Source organism: Furipterus horrens, unplaced genomic scaffold, assembly GCF_987537825.1.
Source record: "Furipterus horrens unplaced genomic scaffold, mFurHor1.1.pri manual_scaffold_2, whole genome shotgun sequence".
Lineage (NCBI taxonomy): Eukaryota > Metazoa > Chordata > Mammalia > Chiroptera > Furipteridae > Furipterus > Furipterus horrens.
This window is the reverse complement of record NW_028327172.1, coordinates 143,292,489-143,313,275: the sequence shown is the minus strand read 5'-3', so window position 1 is coordinate 143,313,275 and position 20,787 is coordinate 143,292,489. Positions and strand designations below refer to the sequence as shown.

Below are 20,787 nucleotides of genomic sequence, written 5' to 3'. Positions count from 1 at the left end.
GCAGACTGGAGTCACCTGAGGAGAGTCTGGGGTTTTGGGATCTGGGATGAGAAAAGGGGAGATAGCAGCCTATAAGGGAGCTCCCTTAAGACTGTCAGCTGATCTCTCCAATTAAAAATTTCAAGTCAGAAGGCATAAAGTATTCAAAATGATGAAAAGTAACCTACAGCCAAATTACTTTACCCAGCAAGGCTATCAATTAAAATTGAAGGAGAAATAGAGCTTCCCAGACAAAAAAAAAAGGCTAAAGGAGTTTGTTACCATCAAACTGTATTAGAACAAATATTAAAGGTCCTGCTTTAAGAAGAGAAGGTTTAAAAAAAAAAAAGGAACACAGTTTAAAGAATAAAATGGCAATAGATACTTATAAATAATCACTTTAATATTTATTGCTTAAATGCTCCAGTCAAAAGAGGGTAGATGAATAAGATGTAAGACCCTTATACATGCTGTCTATAAGAGACCCCCCTCAGAATGAAAGATACACACAGACTAAAAGTAAAGTGATGGAAAAAGATATGTCATTAAAATGGAAAGGAAACAAAAAACCTGGGGAAGCAATATGTATAGCTGACAAAACAGATTTTAAAACAAAGGCTACATTTCGGATAGAGAAAGACACTACATAATGATAAAAGGAGCAATCCAACAAGAGGATATAACTCTGGTAAACATTTATGCACCCAACACAGGAGCACCTAAATATGTAAAGCAAATCTTGATGGATATAAAGGGAGACTTTGACAGTAATACAGTCATAGTTGGGGATTTTAATACCCCATTGACTTCAATGGATAGACAGAAAATCAAAAAGGAAACGGGGCTTTAAATGACACATGAGATCAGATGAATTTAACTGTTATCTTCAGAGCATTTCACCCCAAAGCAGCAGAATATACATTCTTTTCAAGAGCACATGTGGAATTTCCTCCCCACCATCACCCCCCCCCCAAAAAAAAGCTAAACAAACAACAAACTCAAATACCAGAGGCAGAGGTCGGGGAAATTGGAGGAAGATGGTCAAATCGTGCAAACCTAGAGTTAAGGGTCAGTAATGTCTGGTATGCACATCTTTTTTTTTTCTTTTTGCCACACCAATGTCAAAATGGCTGCCTCAAAAACACCACAATAAAATTTCCTATCTGTGTTATGCTTCTTTCTGTCCCCACCTGGATCAGCTAAAATCTCCAGGTAGTATTATTTCATCTAATTAGCTGCCTTCTCTCTCCTGCAGCTGAAAACTGTACCAAATGTACATCAGTAGTGTCCCTCCCTGAGTGAAAGCCTTTTTCTCTTCCTGCTGACTTTCCTCTTTGAGGCTAATTGCCCTAGCCAAGAATAGACATCTGCTGCTGTGTGTCCCTGAAAGTCCCCAGGGTCATAGTTTGGAGTTTTCTCTGCCAGCTTCCAGCACCTAGGCATATTCCAGCCAACTGCTGGAGACACTCAAACACTGCCCTGTGCCAGGAACAAGGCCCAGGTCAGTGCCTAGCAGTGTCACCTCTCTGCTCTCAGCTGCACCTGCCACCTGCTATGATTCCCCACAGTGGAGAAGGGTGCCTTCCTCTAAGCAATTCCTTCCTAACAAGCTCCACTTAGAAACGGAAGCCCAGCATTCAACGATTAGATAAAAGGCAAAAGGCAATGATCCTGGGAGAATTTAAACAACAAAGGTTCCACCTGCAAGTGTAAACGGCCCTCTTTGTGAGACGACTTTAATCTAATAAAATAAATAATACAAAGAGCCTTCCTAACAGAGGAGAGGTTGCGGTCAGGGGTCTGCCCAAAAACAAATTGCTTCTGCCTAACAGAGCTGACCTATGGCACCTTTGCTATGTGCCAGGCATTGCACTATATTGGTATTTATACCATGAAAATTGGCAAATACTACAAATCAGAGCTATTTTTTTCTCTTTGGAGAGTTGATTGTTAATATTTACCAGCACAGTTAACATTTATTGTTAATTCCAGGTCTTGAAATTTAACCTAACTGAATTGTCTTAGGTCTCATGGTTCCCCTTAAAGCAAGGTCTTTAGACTGGGAACCTGAAACTATAAAGTAAATGTATATCATAATTTATTTAATTTATAAGAGAGTTCTGACAGCAAACAAGTAGTCTGATTTCAGAGTCCACCATGTCATAATATGCAATTATATAAAATATTGTAGTGTAGTTTTAGCTAGTTACCTTAGTACCAGTAACTCAACTTCTAAAAATTTATTCTAATGAAATAATGAAAAACATCCACAAATACTTATGTACAGAATATTTGTTTCAAGAGTATTTTTAATCACAAGAAGTGGAAAATAATAGAATTACTAAGCTTAGGGGATTACTTGAACATGGCATGATGCATCTATATATTAAAATTTGTTATACACATTAAATTTGATGTTTTAGAAGAATAGTTAATCATATAAAATACATATGTTATGTTATTTTATGTTAATAAAAATTAGGTTATGAAAGAGCATGTTCAGTAGAATCTCAATTAATGTTTTAATAGTATAAATTCATATATAAAAGTGACTTCATAAGTTGTGATAAAAGGTTTTAATGTTTTTCTTATTCTGTTATTTTATTTCTCTTTAGGGTGGGTTGTAACATGTGTTTACTTATAATTAGAAAACAAAATGGTGATATATATTTTACAATCATTAAACTCAAGCTAATATTGTTTGTGTGAACATTTATAACCATTGTTCAAAAGACATTAAGGGATTTCTAATTGTCTCTCCGTGATAGGAATTCTTTATCTGAGCATAGCTTCAAATTCAAGTAGGGTTTTTCAACAGCAGCACTGTGGATGTTTGGGGCCAGGCAACTTTTGTTGTGGATGCAGGATATGGGGTGTGGGACTGTCTTGTGCATTGCAGCATAGTTAGCAGCATCCCTAGGCTCCCCCCACTCCATGCCAGTGGCATACCCCAGCATGACAGCTGAAAATGTCCAGATATTACCAAATGTCCATGGGGGGCAAAACTGTCCTAAGTTTATAATCACCGAATTAAAAAACTATTTGATAGAGGAAGAAAATTCTGGGTTATATCAAAGTGAATTTACCTCTTATGAAGTTCTACCTGTATTCTTATACTCATGCTTGTTATGTAACTAGGGTAAACCTCACTTCTCCAGGAAACCAGGTTAAATCATGACTTACCAAAAAAGGTCTTGATTCTCTTTTCCTTTTCTATGTAAATTGCATAAATCTTCATTGTTTTTGTTTGAATGTTTACAGCATTAATTGTTTATATTGCTTCTGATTAAAATGCTTGTTGTTTCATGCTTTGTACAGCTCGCTCAGCCATAACAGGAAGCTGTGACAGTGACGGTGTGCACATCATCAGGGGTCAAAGCATTGCCTCCCCACCTTTTGCTACTGTGTGTGGTGATGAGCTCCTCTCTCCTGTTACCCTCTCTGGTCCATTGCTGCTTAACTTCTACTCTAATTCACACACCACTGACTTTGGATTCAAGTTTTCCTATCATACAACCTGTGAGTAACCATACTGATGTGTGAAATTTCCTTTTCTTCTTGAGTGATTTCCATAAGGAGTTTCAATTGTGATTCATAGATCACCAACTTGAAAATTCAAAGACCTTAAGGGCAAAAGTGATCAATGAATTTCATGGTCCAGAAATATTGAATATTTAGACATTTTTTTTTAAATGGGGAGTCTCTCATGAACTTGGTTAGAACTATTTTTGAAAATCAAATGAAACTTTGAGATTCATTTTGATAATTTAAGTTAAAATGAATATTTTTGCCATCTTTAAATGTTTGTACGTTGCATTGAGGTGACTTTTTGTCCTGGACTATCTAGATGCCTATTTCTTTTTCTCCAAGTCACTTTGCTAATGTGAAAAGCAATATTGTAAAAAGTTATTTAAAAAATCTAAGAGAATAACTTTATGATCTTCCAGTAGGGTTTTTCAACAATATATAAAAAGTGCAAGTCTTAAATGAAAAGGAAAAATTGATGTATTTAACTTTGTTATAATGTATAGTTTCTCTATGTCAAAGTCAATGTGAGAAGGCAAGTCACACACTGGGCAAAGGACTTTGTAGCAACCAGGATTGCTTCAATTCTTTAAAGACAATTCAATTTCTGTTTATTTGAAAATCATGAAAGTATATTTCCCTATTTTGAATAGCCCTTTCCTCTCCTGCAATAAAATTGGTTAGTTAGTTTGCTGACAATGTTTTTCCCACTTCCAACTTCAGTGAAAGGGACACAGAAATCTTGCAAAACTTTTGTTTTGTCTCTACTTGACCAAGCCCTTTTCTAAAAGTAGAAAGTTAAATAATTATCTCTCAAGTAAATGACTGTTTCCATCCACAGAGAAGACTGAAAATGCTACTCATGAAAAAAGGCCCTCACAATTCATTCACATGAACAGCTATCAGAGTCCTGACCCCCTTTGGTAAAGTGTTATTGTTTGTGGCTTTGTAGGTCTGTTGGCACAGCCTGAATAGAACTGAACAGTGAACATCCCCCAGTTGCCTTGTTAAATAAAAAAAAAGATTGAATTGTTTTACTCTTTGTGTATAACTGTTTTTTGGGGGGAGTTACAGCATTGCTTTATATTCTTTTAATATTCTTTAATCCCTCATCTTTCTAAAACACTGTGTGCAAAGCTCCACATATCTGCCAGGAGAGTCTCATTTAAAGAGTTGTTGATAAGATTTCAAATCTTGACAAGGTACAAATTTGGGAGTTATTTAGGCTTTGATAAGCTTTCAGAGGCCACATAATTGTGTACAAGATGAAACTGAGTAATGGCTACACAGATCTGACATTTAATTCACTACAGATGTCCACTGGGGTCTGAGCAGAGTAATACTCATGGGCATATAGAGAACAGCTTTCCCTGCAAAGTGGACTCAGCTAAGGTGAAACACATCAATAAGTAAATAGCCTTAAATGGCAGCCACAATTTGTTTCCCCTTTCTAAGAGATATAAGTGGAACATATCCATAGATAGTTTATAAACCATAGAAATAACATCAAAATATACTAACCTCATTCTAATTTTAGAATCATACTAAATTAAATATAAACCTTCCTCACTGCAATGAGAGGAGTGCACTGTCCATCATTAGGCTGCACAACCTAATCCTCCTTATATGTAGCTCCAAAAAAAATAATTTTATATTTTTATAATAGGTTTATTATATTGTTATGGTTGTTTGTTTTGTTGACTAATGAGAGTAAATAACGGCTCTGGGCTGTGGATTGCTGGGGTCAGGCTGGGGAGTGGTTTAGCCTCCTCATGCTTGTTGGGTACCAATAAGATAAATTTGGGCAAGTATAGTCCTTACCAGTCTCACAGCTAAATAGACATACAGAGGACCCAGGAGCTATGCATTTGAGCCCACAGAGAGAACTAAGTTCAAACGTTCCCAGAATGATTTCCAATATTTCACCTTTTAAAAGTCTATTTTTGACAGAGGAAATTTGAATCTAGATAGCAGACCTTCCTGAGTTCAGATGCCAAAAATGTGCCTTGAATTCTGCAGGTCTTTTCTAAATTTCCAGTTATCACTATACTCCCTCTGAATCTGTGAATTAAATATAGAGAAAGGACAGTTACATTCCAATGCATGAAATGTTTTTTTTTTTCTTGGCCATTAATTTGACTCAGACTTATTCTATTCCAAGATGTGCCTTAAAATATTCTTCCCTGCTTCCACTCGCTTACTGTCTCCTCCTTTCACCTCGATGGAAAAATCAGAATTAATTGTAAACACAATAAAGGGAGCTTTAAAGTTGCTTTAAGAAAAAAATAATTAGTATAACTCTTAGGGGGAAAGATATAATATTAAAGATGATCTAAAAATTACTTTTCCATGGTAGGAGTACTAATGGCTCTCTGCACATTCTCCTTTCTTCTGTTGCAGCCTGTGGTGGTGTGTTCAACTTCTCCATTGGACTCATCGCTAGCCCAGCCTATTTAAATTCAGACTACCCTAATGATATGCACTGTTTGTATAACATCACTGTTAGAGACAACAAAGTGATTCTGCTCAAGTATGTAAGACAAATTTACCTTCTTAAGATATGATTTTAGCTCTATTTACAGTAAGGTCTTCCTTAATTATGGAGAGCATTGATTCTCAACAGAAGTGTAGAAGAGAATGGTAACCTGGGAAATGAGCCTCCTACCCTTCACACACGCCAATAGTGCATGGTTAAGGGGGGAAAACAGGCACTACACTTGTTAAAATGGCTGCTATAATTTTCCAACAGCTTCAAAGGAGCTTCATGTTATAGGTGTAAATTTACAAGTCTATCTTGAAATCAAAGGGCATGAGTAGGGTAAAAGAAAGCAGTTTCCATTTCTTGGGCATTTATTATACACACAAAAAACTTTAACACTTTTCATAATTCTGTTATTTAATTCTTAAAGCAGTCATGTAAGGTATATATTACTAATCCCATTTTATTAATGAGAAAACCGAATCTCCAGAAGGTGAAATAACTTTCCCAAATTGATACATTATTAAATGAAGAGTCTGTATCTGAATCCATTTAAAATTTCTTCCCAAAACCATGTCTCTGGTATCTCCCCATGCTGCCTCGGAAAGAGTACATTTTCTAACTGCCTAAGAGATTTACTTTTGTGTATCAGAACACCTCTTAATGGTTTTCAAAATGACAATAACAATCACTTGTTTTGTCTTTAAAAAAAAAAAAAAACACCTGTTATGTGCCAGATGCCATAGTTTGTTTTTGCATTTTGTTTCAGTTAACTTTACTACAAACTTCAACATTAAAAGAGGGAAACAATGACTGTGAGAATGAGGCTGGAGCTCTGATTCTAAAACCAGCACTTCCTCCACCCTTAGTGCCTCCCCATAGGTGATAGTACCACTTAATGGCATAAAACAACACGAGAACAGAGTAAATGCTATACTTTAAAAAATATATTTATTTATTTATTTGGATGGGGTGGTAAGGAGAAAGAAAGGGAGAGAAACATCAATGTGAGAGAGAAATATCTATCTGTTGCCTCCTGCGTGCACCCCAACCAGGGACCAGGCCCACAACCCAGGCACGTGCTCTGACTGGGAATTAAACTGGTGACCCTTTGCTTTGCAGGACAATACCCAGCCAACTTAGTCATGCCAGTCAGGGCTAAATCTATACTCTTAATGAAACTGAAATGAAATATATATATATATATATATATATATATATATATATATATATATATACACACATACAAGTTCAACTTGCCATAACTTAATCTCAGGTAGACTTAATATGTCCTTGACTCTAAACTCCCAGAATCCATATCTAATTCATTTTTATATCCTCAGTACTTATCACACTTTTTGACATATTGAAGTCACTTAAAAAATTTGGCTAAACTTTTGAATTGATTAGTAAAGTAGTATTTTGTTTCTAATATTTCCTGTCAAGAAAGCTGGGATGTTCTGCTTTTATCCTTTGTCTTTTGGCGGGGGAGGATCAGGAAGTAAAGATACTATTTAGTGGAAATCCAAATGGAGAACATCAATATTGACAAGGTTCATTTCACAGGTTCATTGATTTTGATGTGGTTCCCTCCATTTCCTGCTCCCAAGACTACCTGGCAATATATGATGGTTATAACATCAGTGACCCCCTTCTTGGCAAATTCTGTGGTTCCAAGATTCCACCAAATTTTAAGAGCAGCAATAATAATATGCTTCTGGTGTTCAAGACAGATTCATTTCAAACAGCAAGAGGTTGGAAGATATCTTTCCGACAAACACTGGGTAAGAATTTTGGACATGTAAATCTATTTTTCATGATTGTTACTTTTGCTTTATTTAAGTTTTTCACCTGACTAAAGTTGCTTTTCATTTTACCTTTAGAGGAATGTCACATAAAACTATGATTTTTTAAAATTATGTATAATATATTCTGATTTTTTTAAAAATCACTCAACAAATGTACTTCTCTAGTATAATAAGGTAAAGCCTGTCTACAAAACCACCTCCAGTGAGGCCTGAACCTTAGTTTATCATCCATGGAAATGGTGAAAGTTGAGCCTAAAGGCAGTCCAGGACCAGATCAAGAAAGAAGGTCCCATAGCCTATGTTGACTTTATCCTTAAAATGGATAAGAGTCATGGAGAATTTTAGGTAAATACTGAATGGGCAGATCACTCCTGGGAAGATCATAGTGGTACCAGTGTGGAGAAAGTACTGGGGGACCTTATGACCTGAGAAGGAGAAGGAAAAAGCTTATCATAGAATGCCGGATGGGAAATGTTTAAGGTTCAAACTAGCACAGCCGGAATGGAAACAGAAGAAAGGGCAGAGATTGCAGGGGTATTCAGAAGGTACATGCGAAAAACAGCATTTGGACCTTGGGTTATTACATAAGGACATGCATTGTTGATGACATTTTATGAGTAAATTGTTGGATAGTGGTGCTTTAGGAGACTTAAGATTTAGGAAAGAAATATTATATTTTGTTTGGAGCATTTAGGGTTGGAGGGCCTGTGAGATATTTAAAAATATATATCGTAGGAAGTTGTAGTTTGGGCTGGAAATAATGATCTAGGCACTATCTTGAGGTAAAAGGAAAAGCTAAATGTGAAGAGAAATCAAAAATAATACCTCAGTTTATTCTCACTGCATGTGAGAAATAATATCTATATAAAATTAACAAAGAGCTTTAAATCATATAAGGTGGCTAATCAATCCTCTGTTTATCTATCCTCATAGCCCCAGTAGCACAATCTAAGATAATTTACATTTGACTCTGGAAAATGTTTTGATTCTTCCATTTGAATAGAGATGTAATTAGTGTTCTGAAAATGAACAGCTCACCAAACAAGTCACATGTTCTGTGAAGTCTCAGAGAAATCTGGGAAGTTTTCTACAAGAATCCTGACTTATTGTTCAAATTCTTTATTTCTCTTCACCACATGCTGTGGGTAACCTTCATCACTCTGATTCAAAGCAGAGCTTACCTTAAACTTCTTTGCATTTAGCATGATTTTTTTATGTGTGTGTGTTTCTTGAGGGAAACAATTAGACATTGTGTTTAGAAGGCTTCACAACAAGCCAGTCATCATGACAAATTGTATCTGAAAATCACTTCATCACCTACCTTACTGAGCTGTACCAACAATAACTTGAAAGCAAGTCTCAGGGGCAGAGAGCATCATTACCTTAATGGCCCTGCCTAAGTGGAGTGGTGTACAAAACACAGGAGGCTATTTTGAAAGAAAAATTAATTTTCCCTTAAAGATTGTTATTGTGCAATAGAACCCATATACTCGCCTTTAGCACATATTTTAGAATCAAATGGCATCTATTTGTATTTGCTCTTATTACCTGCTTTCAAATTGTTGTTTTCCCTCCTGTTTTCTCACATGATATTGAAAGAGTCTTAAGCACTCCACATGGTCGTCATCTGCACGAGGCTCGCCAAGTTAGCCGGTGTTCTCTAGCCTCATTAAATTGCTATGCGTTTCTGGCTACAAAGTAGACACTTTTGGACTTAACTGTGATTTTCACTGAACTGAAATAGCATAGGAAGAAAAATCTTATACTGTCAGAGGCACCATTCATCTGTGAGCACTGAGCACTTTGAGTCAATTACCATTTCCCTCTGCTCACAGACGGAGAAAAGGTTCAAGTGCAGAGAGAAGTGGAGTGTCACTACTTCCCTGCACTGTGCTACTTCTGTCCCTCACGATGGTGGCTTTGAACTCTTTTTCATCTTTACACACCATCAGCCACTTGGAAATATTTAGGTAATTCTAAGTAATTTTTAGTGGTAATTTTTTAATGAAAACCTAAGTGTTATAATTTTGAATTGAATGGCATCAGAAAGCTTTCGAGGCTACACATATGAATTAACCAATCATTCTGCATAATTTTAATCTTGCTTTGTTTATTTTTTGTTGTTTCTGGTGAGAAAAAAGGGAGGAAGAATAAGAGGAGATGGAATTCTAGAGTTTATGGAAGTGATCTGGGTGAAAAAACTTAGACTCGGCTAATGGGATGCCCCCCCTTCATGCCCATCTCATCCATTTAAAACCACTGTTTCCTGTAGCGAGGAAAGCAACCTTGTGGACCGGACAGTGGAGTTTTGTTTCCAATGCTGTCAGTTCAGCCCGGAAATCAATATCCTCACAGAGTACATAATTAATGTAGAGAAGAGACCGTTTTAGTCCGCAACATCCCAGTTCAGTTCATCTTGATTAAAACACCAGAGCTTGGCAGTTTTGCTATTTAGATTAGACATTTGGTGATACTTTAGAAACACCAGCTCTAATTTTTCAGAAATCAGTAAAGAGCCAGCTCACATAATTATGTGATTATTAGGTAAGTGTCTCTTCGTGCATGTGTTATATTTGTATTGCTAATGAGTTTTGACACATTTGGGGAAAATGTCTCCTCGTTTGTTATTAATTACTAAATAGGTAGTGAAATTGGGTCTCATTCTGCCATGGAGCTGCAGCTGCTAAGAGCCCACCTGGTGGGATACCAGGGCAGGAAGAGCAAATCAGGCACTTCACAGACGCTGACATCTCACTGTAATGGAAACCTGTCTTCTCTTTCCCTCCTGCACTCCAACACAACATGAATAATTGATCCCAAATGACTGATAATCAGCAAAGTGATCTTACTGGTCTTTGGGGATCTGTGAAACCCTGGAATTATCTGCAAATATGAGCATTTTTCTCCAGAGAGTGCATAACTTTCATCTGATTGTCAATGGTATCTATAATCTCATAAAGTTTAAAAGACATCAGTCCTGTGGATCTGTCTGAAGTGGGCATGCTCCACAGTGCACAATCGACACTTACAAGCACCCTTTCTTTATTAACTTCTGCTACTTGAGTTTCAGCCCCTCCTGTACCACCAGCATCTGCTTTGACCATAACCTTGCTCACCTGCATCACTCATAAAGCATTTCAGGCTTGCAAACATGTTTTTAAACCAGCAAAGCCCCCATATCCTCTTACTGTATTGGTACATGACAGAGTGCTACTCAGTCAGTCTAACCATGACATGTTCATTACATTAGACACCAAACTTGTAGCTATAGGATTAGACTGTGGATTTACAGTATATTTATTTACTGTTCAGTACCACAGCCATTTTATTTGTTTCTAAAGGAATGTATTGTATAACACTTTGGCAAAATGTCAAAGTCAAAAACTGAAGCTGGACCAATTAGGTATGACATTTGTAGGCATTTGGATCAGTGAATTGCCAAGGAGAGTGTGAAGCCTGACCACTTCAGGATGACATGTCCTAGAAGGACAAGGTATCGCCCTGGAGAAGATGGCAATATTAGGGACAAGGGGATATCAGTGACAAGAGGTTCATGTCACCTAAAGCTATAAATCCTGGACACATGACTAACACTCCTGGCCCCCTGTTGCCCACGGCCAACCTGCTGAGGATGGGGGCCACTGTGTGTCTTCCTTTATCCAGAATATGTCTCATATAGAGAATGAGTCAGGTGGCATTAGGTCACACTCATAGACTTGTGCTATTAAAGAAAGGCAAAAATACCAAAGTGCATGTTTAACAAGGACAAAGTGAATCACAATCCACAAGGTGGGAGGGAACACACCCAAATGGGAAGAGCTATACACTAGAAAGTAGGTGGCCAAGAACCAATTGCTTCATTATGTCTTCGCCTGGTGAGATGTTTTAGAAAAGTCCTGTAATAGATCTGAGCTCAATTTTACTCATAAAGAACAGTTTGAAGTATTACCACTTTCTGTATCTTCTAAGCATGCGGTGGGGATAAAGTAGATAATTCCTGTAAAATATCATACATATCAAAGAGAAAGACTGTTTGTATTAGAAAGTCATATTGAAGTCCTGGATTTTTACAGCGCTCCATGACCCACACCACCTTATCTCTAAAGTGGGGGAGGGGTGACAGGTCATTATTAGCCACAGGTTCATTTCACAGTACAGTGATTTCTGGTTCTTACTCGCTTTGTCATGAAATCTAACCCAAAAACCCTAAAGTACATTTTATAATTTAAATCTGAAATGAAAAGCCAATTTCCAATTAAGTTCTAAGGATTTGCAGAGGCCTAGCACATAACTGTCACTTCAACAATATTGGCTGTATGAACATATTAAAAGATAAGTGAATAAATTATACCTACTTTATAATTACCTTATATTGTATAAAATATATACAACATATTATATATTATATCTAGATTTGCTTCACTTTCAAAATGCAGTTATGCTTTCTATAGTTCAGCTATTATTTGGAAGGGTAAATTGGATCACTTTCATTCTCAGAGACTTAGGATTATAGAATCAGATTCAACATTTGGGTCATGTGTGTCTGATCTCTGGATTTTTTACCTGCTGCCTTAACATTTGGAAAATGTCTCTCAAACATGCTAAAGGAAAACATGTGCCATGTTGGAATGAAGTTGAGGGAGGTGAACAAGGGTTTATTGTAAGAGGGAATCAAAAAGAAAAAAGGGAAACAGAGAAAGCTGATGAGCCTGGAGCCCCAGTGATGGAAAATAAGATCACAAGAAATGGAGAAAATATAAGAACATGTGAAATTCCTTTTAGTTTCTGGTTATTTTTAAATTTTACAGTTTTGGTGTTAAACTTGGACCTTGGGAGGCATTCTAAAATTCTGTAGCAGAACAATAAAAGAGTAAACATAAGAATATTCAAAGACACTAAATATCAATGTGTATATGTCTTATGCACTTCTTTCCTTTAAAATTATTTATTTATTTATTTATTCTTTTTTTTTCACTGCAGACCTGAAAGATATTTTAAAAAGAACAATAAGGAAGTATTATGAATAACTCTATACTCATAAATTTTACAACTTAGATAAAATTTTTCAATTCCTTGAAAACTACAAACTACCACAAGTCATTCAATATAAAGTAGATAATATAAACAGCCATCTAACTATTAAGGGAATTTAATTCATAATTTTAAAACATCAAAAAAAATAAAGAGGAAATAGCTGGGCCTAGAGAACTCTTTTTTTGATTTTTTTATAGTATGATCTTTTTTTAAAGACTTTATTTTTTAGAGGAGTTTTAGGTTCACAGCAAAATTGATTGGAAAGTATAGAAAGTGTGTGTTTTATTTTATTTTATTTTTTTATTTTATTGTCTTTTTTTTTCTTTTCCATTTTTTAAATTGTTATTCGATTACAGTTGTCCCATTTTTCCCCCATGGCTCTCTCCTGCCCCGCCCACACCTGTCCCTCTCCTACAGTCAATCCCCACCCTGTTGTCCATGTCTATGGGTCATTCATACTAGTTCCTTGACTAGACCCTTCCCCTTCTTTTCCCCTTCCTCCCTCTCCTTACTCCCCTCTGATCACTGTCAGTCTGTTACTTGTTTCCATGCCTCTGGTTCTATTTTGCTTGTTTGTTTCATTCATTAGTTTCCTGTATTAGGTGAGATCATATGGCATTTGTCTTTCACTGCCTGACTTATTTCACTAAACATAATTCTCTCCAGTTCCATCTATGTTGTTGCAAAAGGAAGAGTTCCTTCTTTCTTTCTGCTGCATAGTATTCCTCTGTGTAAATGTACCACAGTTTTTTGATCCACTCATCCACTGATGGCAATTAGGCTATTTCCAGTGTTTGGCTATTGTAAATAGCGCTGCTATGAATGTAGGGGTGCATAGGTTCTTCTGAATTGATGTTTCAGGATTCTTCAGGTATAATCCTAGCAAAGGAATTGCTGGATCAAAAGGCAGTTCCATTTTTAGGTTTTTTGAGGAAATTCCATACTTTTTTCCACAGTGGCTGCACCAGTCTGCATTCCCACCAACAGTGCACTAGGGTTCTCTTTTCTCCACATCCTCACCAGCACTTGTTTGTTGATTTGTTAAAGATGGACATTATGACAGGTGTGAGGTGGTATCTCATTGTGTGTTTTTTTTTAATTTGCGTCATTCTGGCGGCTAGTGATGTTGAGCATCCTTTCATATGCCTATGGGCCCTCTGTATGTCCTCCTTGGAGGAGTGTCTCTTCAGGTCCTCTGCCCATGTTTTAATTGGATTGTCCGTCTTCCTGCTATTGAGTCATATAAGTTCTTTATATATGATATTTTGGGGATAAAACTCTTGTCTGAGGTATCATTGGCAAATATGTTCTCCGATACAGTCAGTTCCCTTTTCATCTTGCTGATGTTTTCTTTTGCTGAGTAGAAACTCTTTAGTTTAATGTAATCCCATTTGTTCATTCTTTTCTTTATTTCCCTTGTCCTAGGAGATATATTGGTGAAAATATTACTGTATGGGATATCTGAAATTTTTTTTGCCTATGTTTGCTTCTAGACTTTTATGCTGTCACAGCTTACATTTAAGTCTTTCATCCATTTTGAGTTTATTCTGGTGTATGGTGTAAGTTGGTGGTCTAGTGTCATTTTTTTTTCATGTCCCTGTCCAGCTATCCCAACACCATTTGTTGAAAAGGCTATTTTCACTCTATTTTATGTTCCTTCCCCCTTTGTCAAATACTAACTGACCATAGAGATCTGAGTTTATTTCTGGGCTCTCTATTCTGTTCCATTGATCTATATGTCTGTTCTTAATTAGCGGCCTGATATAAGCTGCCAAACCACAGCATGGTGATTGCTGGGGGGTAGGGGGTTATAAAGGAGACTAAATTGTAATGGAAAAAAATACCATAAGGATTAAATCTAAAAAATAAAAGTACAAGTGCAATAAGATAGTAGAATTATAGCTTGGATAATTTTGTTAAGCCACTGTTAAATAGCTCTGAGTTTAACAATAATGGGGGTATTACGCGAAAGCAATGTTGTCTATTCTCTTAATGTCATTTGCTCCCTCTGATAAAGTCTGACAATGAGATGAGCTGAAATTGTAAACCCATTTGCAGAAAACTAGACTAAGCTTATTTCCGCCCTTTTTAAGTCTTGTAACTTTCACTGGTGATTGGGCTCCTCTTGGGAGCTGATACCAAAGACAAGGTTATCTGCAGTTTATTCTTTGTACATTTTACTGAAAAGGGTTTTTTGCTGAGCTGAGAATGTAGAAATACAATAAAGAAACTAACAAATGCTTAGTTCACCAAAACCTTACAAAAGCAAGTAGAGAGGAGTAAAATTCCACATCAGCAAAAAGAAAAGAAAGGTTTTTATTAAATATATTCCAGCACCAGAGTCTGTGACCCCCTACCCTGCCCCCCACACACATAAATGACCAGATTGCTACCCCTGGTCTTAAATGGGTGACTGTAGCAAAATAAAACCAGATGGTATTGTGGAGACCAAGCTGAGTGATAGAAGTGAGTTAATGATAAATTGTAAGATAACACTTCAAAAAACATTCAGGTAAACAAGAACTGGGAAACAATTATCCTTTATAACTTAAGCCACAGAACTCCTTAAAATGTAACCCAGTTTTGTCTCAGATAATTGGATGTTTGGGGTTAAATTTTGTGTAACCATAGATTCCCTATAATAATCATTATTCTTACTCAGCTTGGCTTGGCTTTGCTGTAGTGTTCCCAGGAGCATACAAGCAAAGCATATCTAGTTAGCAGTAAACATTTAAAAAATTCTTTGGCTGTAAATCAATTGTTTAAAAACAAAACATTATGAGGTCTATAGGACTGTATTCTTCCCTTCATTTTGACATGAACAAATCTGTTACCTTTGTGTGGTAGCTCTATGTTCTGTTCTGCTCACTCCCAGGTGAAGACTTGTCACAGAATCCCAGGACATAATGATAACAGCCCCTGTCCTTGAGCATCCACACAAGGAGCTTCATATAGAACATCTCATCTAATCCTCACAACCACCCAAAAGACAGGAAATAAGGTGTAAAGAAATTAAGTAATTTATCAGCAGTCCAGGGTACCTAAGAGATAAAGCTAAGCTTTGAGCCAGGTAGCCCAGATCACTTCTGTGGCCATCAACAAATTTACGCAGACATGCAGGGAGATTCTGGGGACTTTTTCTGAGAGGCAAGTCATTTTCTTTTTTTCTTACTCTTTTGAGTAGGTAGGAGCTGCTTTTCTCCACTTTTATCTTCTCATTTAACATTGTCTGCTTTCTAGTAGTAGCATTCAAATTTGTACCTATTCCCATATAGTATACTTGGTAATATCCTGTTGTATCTAAATATCTCACATAAATATAGCAGTCACTTTCCCTCCTTTTCACAAAGAAAGATATAATATGTATTTAATAAAATATACTATCTATACAGAGTAGAATACAGTGTAGTTATATTCATAATACTTATATACTATAATTTTGTATTATAAATAATTATATATATAAAAAGATGGTTATATAATATATTATAAATTTGTTATATTTATAATATAAACCTTACATAATATACTTATATAAATATGTAAAATAATATATTTTCTAATATAGAAAAGTAAATAATTATAGTATTTAGATTATAAATAATATTTATATTTATATATATGTATTATATAATATGTGTATTTTATAATATATTATACATTATGTATATGCAATAAAAGCCAGATATCTTTCTGATTTTGAAACGTCACATTTCTCTCATTGGCTTTGCATGGCATAAAGGTAAAGAATTAACACAGTTATGTAATGTATAATTGAATTGGAATATAGCAATAATAAATCTTTGTATAACAAAAGAACTCTAGTGCCAAATTATGGCCTCCAATCTAGTAAAATTCCCTACCACAAAATTTTAACAAAATGAAGGAGTTTGGACATTTATTTTTAAGATATAACCCTGATGGTATTCTTATTATATAGTTTAACTTACAAATTGGGGGACTTAAATACAAAGAAATAGTGAATTGCCAAGGTCCCTTAGCAAATCTTGAACAGAACTGGGAAAATAATCCCAGTGTCAATTAAATAATACTGTCACTATAGTAATAAAAGTTGAAATGTCCATAGAATCATGCGCAACCTAATATATCAACAAGAAAAATAAAACAATTCCTTATTTTAATTATTATTTAAAAACTATTGGATGCTTGACCTGACTTTATGAATTCCACCTTTTTATTGTAACCTATTTTATGACTATTAGGTAGCACATTGCTATTTATCCTGATCTCTCTAAACAGAGCATTTTCAAATTATTGATAACTTTTGATTTTGTAATTGTCAATGTTGAGTAAATAGTTTTACTTTTTAAAAATAGTGTTGCTGTACACTAATGTGTCCTGAATTTTATGTTATTAAATTTGCTCTGCCTGCTAAAATCTAATACTCAGGGATTAAATTTTCTTAAGTAACAGACATCTAACACCATTTATCATTGGAAATTTTTGGCTAGAGAAGCATTTTCCTACTGAAAACCTGCCCCTTAGGCAGCATTTAAAATATTTTCATATTTTTATTGTTATCCTGCTAATTGTTTTTTCACAATCAAATATGCCACAAAAGTCAACTCAACTAGTTTAAAAATAGGTTGATACATAGAACCAAAAAGTAATTTGTTTAAAAAATTATATATATACACATATGTTCATACACATGCACACATACATAATGTTTATAATATAGTAACAGCTTTATAAATCAAGAAGTATATTTAATTTAATTTTTTTCATATAAACTTATACTAGAAAGCAAAGATCCATCTAATAACTGTTTATATTTTCTATTTATTCCTTTACTGCTTGTTCAATAATATTCACCAGCTACTTTTTATGCTGTCAATGAACTTTTCCCTATTGTTGAGAAGTTTACTTGAGTAGGAGAGTCAGCAAATAATTGTAAATTTGGTATGATAAATGCTTTTGGACAAAAAAAAAAAAAAGGCTCAGTGGTACTTTGGTAATAGTAAAGAGGACAGGATTATTAGAGAAAGGAGCACAAATATTATGAACCCTCAATTATAATGTAATTGATATGAATGTAAGCTCTGGAGCTAGACTTCCTAGGTTCAAACCCAGCTCTTATAAGTCCCAAGTTTGACCTTAGACAAATCACCTGTCCTTTGTCTTGATTTTCTCCTCTGTAAAATGAGCACAGTAATAGTAACTACCACATAGGGCTGTAGTAAAGATTATACTAAACATTCCCTGGCTCTCATTTAGCATGCCATAAATTTGAGCAATAGTATTAACTTGGAAGGGAGAGAAGGCCTTCATTGGGAAACAGGCATTCTGTGGGGAAAATAAAATGGGTACAAAGTTACAGATGCAACACATTTCAAAGGTTGCAGACTTATCTACACATTGGTGCGCTTTGGGGTATAAGGCAGATAACAGCAGACACTGAGACAGTAGAGATAAGAAGGGCTAGAGGTGGGGGACTCCGTCTCATAGGCAAAATGGAAACGTTGATGGAACCATTGATTGTTTTGAGCTGAAGAATACTATGATCTAATTAGATTTGTTTTAGAAGGCATGTGTGAGGATGATGTTTTGAAGTAGGGGCAGCAATTTTAGGAAGGAAATAATTAAGAAAGTATTGCAGTAGTTAAGGCAGGGGGTAATGAGAGCAGTGGCATTTTGAAAAAAAGAAGAACAGGATCGAAGGAGAAATACTAAAGATGGAGAATCAACAGGACACAATAGTATATGAATGAGGTAGTGAGGGAACAGGAAAAAATGGGGATCCTAAGGTTTCTGGACAATATGCCACTACCAGATATAAAATTAATAGAAAAAGACCATATTTTGTAGAACTAATAATTTTCAGTTTTGGTATGGAGAATTGGGTGCCTTTAAGATATCCAGCTAATGAGAATTGGGAGCTCAGTAGGAAGGTCTGGGCTAGAGTTTTGTCCTTGTCTACATGGCATATATACGTTAAAAGTTATTATATCTCTTTGGACTTCCAGTCAAGACAGAGGTGTAGGTAGACATGCTTTTCCTCCTCTTACAACCATAGAAATAATTACAACCAGATCTCAAGAACCAGAACTGTCAGAAATTCAAGGTATATGGATTTAAAGAAGCCACATTCATCCAGACAGGTAGGAGGGGCAGAGTCATGGAGTTGGGGTGGAGAGGTGTTGTGGCTCAGGCAGGCAGCAGCAGAATAGATGGTCGCACATTCACATGTGGTGAATAAAAATCAGGAGGGATACCCTGAGAACAAGCGATCCCAGTCCCAGGCCAGACTGCATAGTCCAGTGTTCCATCTCTGAGAAAAAAACCCATTACGTCTGGCTGTAAAACCCAGAGGGGGTTGGAGCAGTGGAAGAAACTGCCAGACTTTTTCTACTTAAAGGGCCCACATGGTCTTAGAATATACGCAAAACCCATAGCAACAACTGGAAGGCCACCAATCACATACAGGAAGTGGACAAAGTGACTGGAAATGGGGCAAGTGCTGGGAAAATTGCCAGAAGCCAGGCAGCAGTGTTGTTCCCTCTCTGAGCCCCTCACCAAAAACAGAGCCACAAAGCAGTGAAGTGGGTAGCCCCATCCTGGCAATTACCTAAGGTTCCACCACACACAATTTATAGGTGCCTTTGCTACACAGGCCATGCTACTAAGACAGGAAATCAAAGAAGCTCTACCTAATGCACAGAAACAAACACAGGGAAGCTGCCAAATTGAGGAGGCAAACATATGTGGTCCAATGAAAGAACAGACCAAAACTCTAGAAAAGGAACTAAATGAAATGGAGATAACCAACCTACGTGGTACAGAGTTCAAAATATTGGTGATCAGGATGCTTAGAGAACTCAATACACTAAAAAAATAAGGGAAGAAATGAAGGTTACACAAAGTGAAGTAAAGAAAAATATATAAGGAACCATCAGTGAAGGGAAGGAAGCTGAAATTCAAATTAACAATTTGTAACAAGAGGAAGAAATAAACATTCAACCAGAACTGAATGAAGAAACAAAAATGCAAAATAATGAGGAGAGGCTTAAGAACCTCTGGGACAACTTTAAATGTACCAATATCTGAATTATAAGGATGCCAGAAAAAGAAGAGGAAGAGCAAAAAATTGAAAACTTATTTGAAAAAATAATGAAAGAAAACTTCCCTAATTTGGCAAAGGAAATATACCTACAAGTCCAGGAAGCACAGAGTCCCAAACAAGCTAGACCCTAAGAGGACCACACCAAGACACATCATAATTAAAATGCTAAAGGTTAAAGATAAAGAGAGAATCTTAAAAACAGCAAGAGAAAAGCAGAGAGTTACCACAAAGGAGTTCCCATAAGACTGTCGGCTGATTTCTCAAAAGAAACTTTGCAGGCAAGAAGGGACTGGCAAGAAGTATTCAATGTGATGAAAACCAAGGACTACAGCCATGGCTACTCTATCCAGCAAAGCTATCATTTAGAATGCAAGGGCAGATAAAGTGCTTCCCAGACGAGGTAAAACTAAAGGAATTTATCATCACCATGTCATTATTACATGAACTATTAAAGGGACTTATTTAAGAAAAAGACCAAAACCATAAACTTTAGAAAGGCAACAGATTCACAACTATCAACAACTGAATCTTAAAAAACAAAAACAAACTAAGCAAACAACCAGAACAGGAACAGAATCATAGGTATGGGAATCATTTGGAGGGTTATCAGCTAGGAGGGGGGAGGGGGAGAGAGGAGTTAATGGTGCAGAGATTAAGAAGCATAATTGTCAGGAACAAAATAGACAAGGGGATGCTAAGAATAGTATAGGGAAGAGAGAAGCCAAAGAACTTATACACATGACTGACCCATGAACATGAAGCAAGTTGGGGGAGATTGCTGGCCAGAAGGGGATACTGAGTGGATAGGGGCAAAGGGGAAAAAGTTGGGACAACTATAACAGCATAAGCAATAAAATATACTTAAAAAATCATTATAT

General features: G+C 36.1%; 1 protein-coding gene across 1 annotated transcript in view; it reads left to right on the top strand.

Annotated features, from left to right (window-relative positions):
• The window catches only part of CUBN (cubilin), a 271,217-nt gene that overhangs the window by 215,457 nt on the left and 34,973 nt on the right, over positions 1-20,787 (top strand). Inside the window, exons 57-59 of the mRNA XM_090268020.1 lie at positions 3,298-3,498; positions 5,905-6,034; positions 7,550-7,767. Of these exons, the coding sequence (XP_090124146.1) occupies positions 3,298-3,498; positions 5,905-6,034; positions 7,550-7,767 (549 nt within the window). The remainder of the gene's footprint in view (positions 1-3,297; positions 3,499-5,904; positions 6,035-7,549; positions 7,768-20,787) is intronic.